The sequence below is a fragment of the Amblyomma americanum genome, chromosome 9 (assembly GCF_052857255.1).
Source record: "Amblyomma americanum isolate KBUSLIRL-KWMA chromosome 9, ASM5285725v1, whole genome shotgun sequence".
In the NCBI taxonomy this organism is placed as follows: Eukaryota; Metazoa; Arthropoda; class Arachnida; order Ixodida; family Ixodidae; genus Amblyomma; species Amblyomma americanum.
Window position 1 is genome coordinate 145,661,618 of NC_135505.1, and position 5,566 is coordinate 145,667,183.

At 50.4% G+C, this 5,566-nt stretch overlaps 1 protein-coding gene across 1 annotated transcript; it reads left to right on the forward strand.

The window, feature by feature from the left end:
• Positions 1–815: 815 nt before the first annotated feature.
• On the forward strand, positions 816–4,342 carry Gart (trifunctional purine biosynthetic protein adenosine-3 Gart). Its single transcript, XM_077637932.1, has one exon. It carries the CDS (start codon positions 1,282–1,284, stop codon positions 4,264–4,266), a length of 2,985 nt encoding a protein of 994 aa, XP_077494058.1. The 5' UTR covers positions 816–1,281; the 3' UTR covers positions 4,267–4,342.
• Positions 4,343–5,566: the final 1,224 nt, after the last annotated feature.

Genomic DNA, 5,566 nt, shown 5'->3' on the forward strand with positions numbered 1-5,566 from the left:
GCCTAGTAGGCAGGGGCTTATAGAGCATGAATTAAACACGGCAAGAAAAGTAAATACAAGGAGTGACCGTTCCTGCGTAGCGCACCATTTGTTCCCCAGAGCAGTTCCTCCGAACCTAGTCACTGATCGAAAATTTGTCTACCTTTCTGTAACACCATGGCATCCTAACTGTAGACTGTAGCACAATTGCCGAACCGGTTATGTCACGCGAGTCTCTAATTGCATTCGCCAACGAATTTCGGTTTAATTTTTATTCGTTGCAAGCGGCCGGACCATTCAGCCCAAGTAAAGCAAATGTAATCGTGATTCGTGAGGGCCCTGATTACGAGCGTGGGCCGCCTGCACTCCAGCTGCATCGTGATCATGGTAGAAAAGACGCAACGCTACCGCGCTCTAATGTTTTCGTATTCCTAGCAGGTAGGCGGGTAGACTTTTACCCGACCGACGGCTTCCTCCTCTTTCAAGCGCCAAGGACACTTCGCGACCCGCGAGCGATAGCCGAGCGCGCGGGAAAAAGCTAGAAAAATAAACATGAACTACCGCGCTCCTCGTCACATGGTCGCTTCTTCTGGTTCTGGCGCCGGTGCGCAGGGCATTTGGCCGAGAGCATTAGCGTGCGGTCCTGACTTAGCGATTAAGTTCGGTTTGTTTTTAGAGATGTCAAATATTTGAAACTGTCAAGTCCGCTTCAAAAACTCAACCGCCAAGTGCTGGCAATTTGGTTTCAACAAATGCATACGCCATCTCTGATCAAAGAATGCAACTGTAAATTGCGCATTTTTGCTTTCAATTTTCAGAAGCAGTTTAGGTTGCTTGATTTAAGGTAGCAAGACAATCCGCAAATGTCAGTCTGCAAGTCAACTTTATGTAACTTTGAAGCATGGGAGCTACGGGGAGTGATTCCGCTAAGGTGATTATACAACTGCGACGAATACCGACATTGGATGGCGCTGCCTGCGCGAGTTGTTATCGCCGAATCGCGTGGTGTGCCCGCGGGGCCGCGGGCGCGCGGAGGAGAAACGCTGTTGTCCGCGCGTTGACCGCCGTCGCGTCGACGTAGCGGCCTGTCGTGCCTAATCTTATCGCGTATGGTCTGAGCCGCTTCAATTGCCTCTAGTTCCCATCATTCCAGACCGGGCGGCGACAAGCGAGCACCGAGAGTCGCTTCGCAGTCCACCACTTTCGCACGGGGCCTTCGGGGAGAGTGCCGAGGAGTGAGGGGCTGGTCGTCGTCGCCGTCTCTGTACGAAGCTAGCGCGCGGCACGGAGACAGTCGTCGCCATGTACGACAAAGTGTTGGTTATCGGCAACGGCGGCCGCGAGCATGCCATGGTCTGGAAGCTGGCGCAGTCGCCCCGCATCCAGACCATCTACGTTGCTCCTGGAAATGCGGGCACCAGCACAGAATCGAAGGCCGTCAACGTTGACATCGACGTCGAGAACAACAAGGCCGTGGTCGACTGGTGCAAGGCGAACAGCATCGCGCTTGTGGCCATCGGTCCGGAAGCGTATCTGTGCCGCGGGCTTGCGGATGATCTCGAAGCCGCCGGTGTCAAGTGCTTCGGTCCCAGCGCCAAGGCGGCGGAAATTGAGGCGAGCAAGGCGTTCTCGAAGGATTTTATGGCCAAGCATAACATCCCTACGGCTCAGTACCAGAACTTCGAGAATGCGGAGAGCGCCAAGACGTTCATCAGGAACGCCGACTTCCCGGCTCTCGTCGTCAAGGCAAGTGGCCTGGCTGCTGGCAAAGGGGTCATTGTCGCCGCTGATAAGACGGAAGCTATTGCTGCCATCGACACCATCATGAAGGACAAGGTCCTGGGGTCAGCCGGGGACACCGTGGTTGTCGAGGAGCTTCTGGAAGGAGACGAGATCTCGGTTCTAGTCTTTTCGGACGGGGTCAACTATGCCGTAATGCCGCCAGCCCAGGACCACAAGAGACTAAAAGATGGCGACCAGGGTCCTAACACAGGTGGAATGGGAGCCTACTGCCCGTGCCCCCTGGTTTCAGACCAAGTCATGGAGCAGATTCGAGTGGAGGTCGTGCAAAGGACCCTTGACGGAATGCGCAAAGATGGAAGGAAGTTCGTAGGTGTTCTTTTTGCAGGGCTCATGTTGACAAAGTCTGGCCCAAAAGTTTTGGAATTCAACTGCAGGTTTGGAGACCCTGAAACTGAATCTGTCCTGCCCTTGCTTGAGTCCGACCTTTATGAGACAATGCTGGCGTGCACAGAAGGCAACCTTCCACGAGCCCTTCCAGTTTGGAAGAAAAATCTGTATGCTGTTGGTGTTGTCCTTGCTAGTGGTGGCTACCCACAGAGCTACCCGAAGGGTAAAATTATCACGGGTCTTGAAAAAGCCAGGGAACACGGTGTACAGATCTTTCATGCTGGAACAACAAAGCGTGACAACCACATTGTGACATCTGGAGGACGGGTCATGGTTTGTCTGGCTACTCACAGTGATCTCCGAACTGCTAAGCAGCTGGCACAGCTGGGTGCAGAGATTGTGCACTTCGAGGGAAAGTTCTTTCGACATGACATTGCCTTCAGAGCTATCGGCCGTGTGTCTAAGAAAGACCCGCTGACGTATTCCATGTCTGGAGTGGACATTGCAGCTGGTGACCGTCTGGTGAAGAGTATCACTGCACTTACAGATTCAACGAAACGACCTGGTACAATGGGATCGATTGGTGGATTTGGAGGGCTGTTTGACTTGAAAGCCGCTGGATACACAGATCCTATTCTTGTCTCGGGCACTGATGGTGTCGGCACAAAGCTGAAGATTGCCCAAAGCTTCCACTTCCATGACACAATCGGGATTGACCTGGTCGCAATGTGTGTGAATGACATCCTTGCTCAAGGCGCCGAGCCTCTGTTCTTCCTTGACTACTTTGCATGTGGTAAGCTGGATCCTGGTGTTGCCAAGCAGGTGATAGCTGGAATCACAGAAGGCTGCCGGCAGGCGAAGTGTGCGCTAATTGGTGGCGAAACAGCAGAAATGCCAGGGATGTATGCCATTGGAGACTATGACTTAGCTGGATTTTCTGTTGGAGCTGTGGAACGAGATAAGGTTCTTCCAAGGATTGACATCAAGGACGGAGATGTAATCATTGGTTTCCCATCATCAGGAATCCATAGCAATGGCTACAGCTTGGTGCGAAAAGTTGTAGAACGCGCTGGCCTTCGCTATAGTGACCGGGCACCTTTCGCAGAGTCAGAGAAGCTTGGTGAAGTGCTGCTGAAGCCTACCAAGATCTATGTCAAGATGCTACTCAATGCTGTGAAAAAGGGATACATCAAAGCCCTTGCCCACATCACAGGTGGTGGCCTCACTGAAAACATACCTAGGGTGTTGCCTCCTGGCTTTGGTGCTTTCTTGGACTGTAACAACTGGAACATCCAGCCAGTGTTCAAGTGGATTGCCAATGAAGGCAACATTGGGGATGAAGAAATGCTGCGAACATTCAACTGTGGCCTTGGTATGGTTGCTATTGCCTCACCGTCAGATGCTCAAGCGATTATTGATGAGTCAGAAGGACAAGGACGGATTGTTGGGCAGATCCTAACCATAGAAGAGGGATCGCCTAAGGTGAATGTCAGAAACTTCCAGGAATCTCTCAAAATCCGCACAGATGAAATTGTGAAGAGAAAGTTTGGAGTGCTGATTTCAGGATCAGGAACAAACCTCCAGGCCCTCATCGACCACATCGAGCGCATGAATGGACGAAGTGCTGCTGAAATTGTTCTTGTCATCTCAAATGTCGACGGAGTTGAAGGTCTTCGCAGAGCTCAGAGAGCTGGAATTCCAACCAAGGTTATCAGCCACAAAGGCTACAAAGTAAGGGCAGAGTATGACATGAAGCTGCATGAAGCACTGACAGCAGCAGGAGTGGAGTTCATCTGCTTGGCCGGTTTCATGAGGATCATAACATCAGAGTTCATAAACAAGTGGTATGGTAGGATCATCAACATCCATCCATCCTTGCTGCCTTCATTTAAAGGGCACGATGCACACAGGCAGGTGCTGGCTGCTGGTGTCAAGATCACAGGCTGCACTGTCCACTATGTGGTACCTGAAGTTGATGCTGGGGCAATAATTGCCCAGGGAGCAACAACTGTAGAGGTGGATGACACAGAAAAAACCTTACAGGAGCGTGTGAAAAAGGTTGAGCACAGAGTTTTTCCAGAAGCCATGGAAATGGTGGCGCAAGGCAAGGTTTCTCTCCGACCTGATGGCAAGATTATATTTACCAGAAATGACTGAAGGGGCTGCATGAATGTGTCCTGTGAACCAAGCTAATGAAGGAGATGAATTAAAAGATTATTTTTGCTTAATAAAATTGTTCTGGAATTCTTATTTAGCTGGCTTACGCGTGTTTACCAATCCACCTGTAAGATTGCGTTAGGTAGAAACGTGGAGCCTACCTCTCATGGTGAAATTTTTTGCAGTAAAACGGAAAGTTCAGCTAGTTTGTGCGTCGTATTTGTAGAAACGGGGCGAAAGAGGCTGACAAGCTACTAGACGGGACGAACGCAAACTGCCAGATAGGAATTGCACCATAAACAGTTCAATTTATGGTGGACTTGCAGGTAGGTCTAATACCAAAGGGAACACATTGTTTGCATTCTGCCAATCATTACTCCATGAGTTAGCATGAGTGAAAAAGCACTCTTTTGCTTTTGTTCTAAATAGGAATCCCTCTAAACGGGTAATGCCCGTGATATATTTTCGACTTCAGTGTAGAGGTAACAGAATTAGCTCTTGCGTGTTACTGTAAGGCCGGGTACTTTTCAAAGCCGGATCTTTCTCTGGTGCGAGAACATCCAACAGGAGTGTCACAGCAGCTGTTACAGTGGCTCTATGCAGTATGCTGCGAAGCGAGTTCAAAGGTTCGAATCTCTGGCTGCAACAGCCATACGTCGATCGCGGAAACGTCCGTGCTTGTTTGACTGAACTGTCTAGCGGGCTTGTTTAGCGTTGTTTAGGGTTTAGCGTTCGGTCTTCATCGCTGCAGACTCTTGACCTTCAAAGCAGGGTTGGGCCCCTAGTCCAGGGCTCCACTGAGTCGCGCTGCTTCGCTTGCGTGCTGCACCATTGCCCTTTGTGCGGCGAGCTCGCAGCTGGTGAGCTGGCTCTCCCACTGCCAGCCACTGCTCCGCCCTGGGGGTTTTGTGTTGGGGGAACGTGTAGTTTCGCTTGCACTCCCAGGTTATATGGTAAAGCGTGGGGGTTGCCCCGCACCACGGGCATGTGTTCCTATGCTGTGTAGGATACATCTTGCTAAGTATATGTAGGTTAAGTATATGTATATGTAGGTTGGCGAAAGACCAGTTTACAGTGCTTCGTTCACAGTGCCTACTGGAAGCATATTCTAGGCTTCAGTCGGCGTTGATTTGATTTCCAAATGCGATTGTTACGTACAGCATTGTGCAGATTTAGTCAATACACGCACGAGCTAACATGTTTAAAGGAACCAGTCACTATTTTTTTAACAATGAAAGAAATAAATACTGTGAATATACGTCGGTTTCGTTTTCGCTCTTCGGTAAATTCACCAGGAGGG

What these genes read in the sequence shown, in the direction of transcription:
- Gart (XM_077637932.1), top strand. Translation starts at nt 1,282, where the DNA reads ATGTACGACAAAGTGTTGGTTATCGGCAACGGCGGCCGCGAGCATGCC.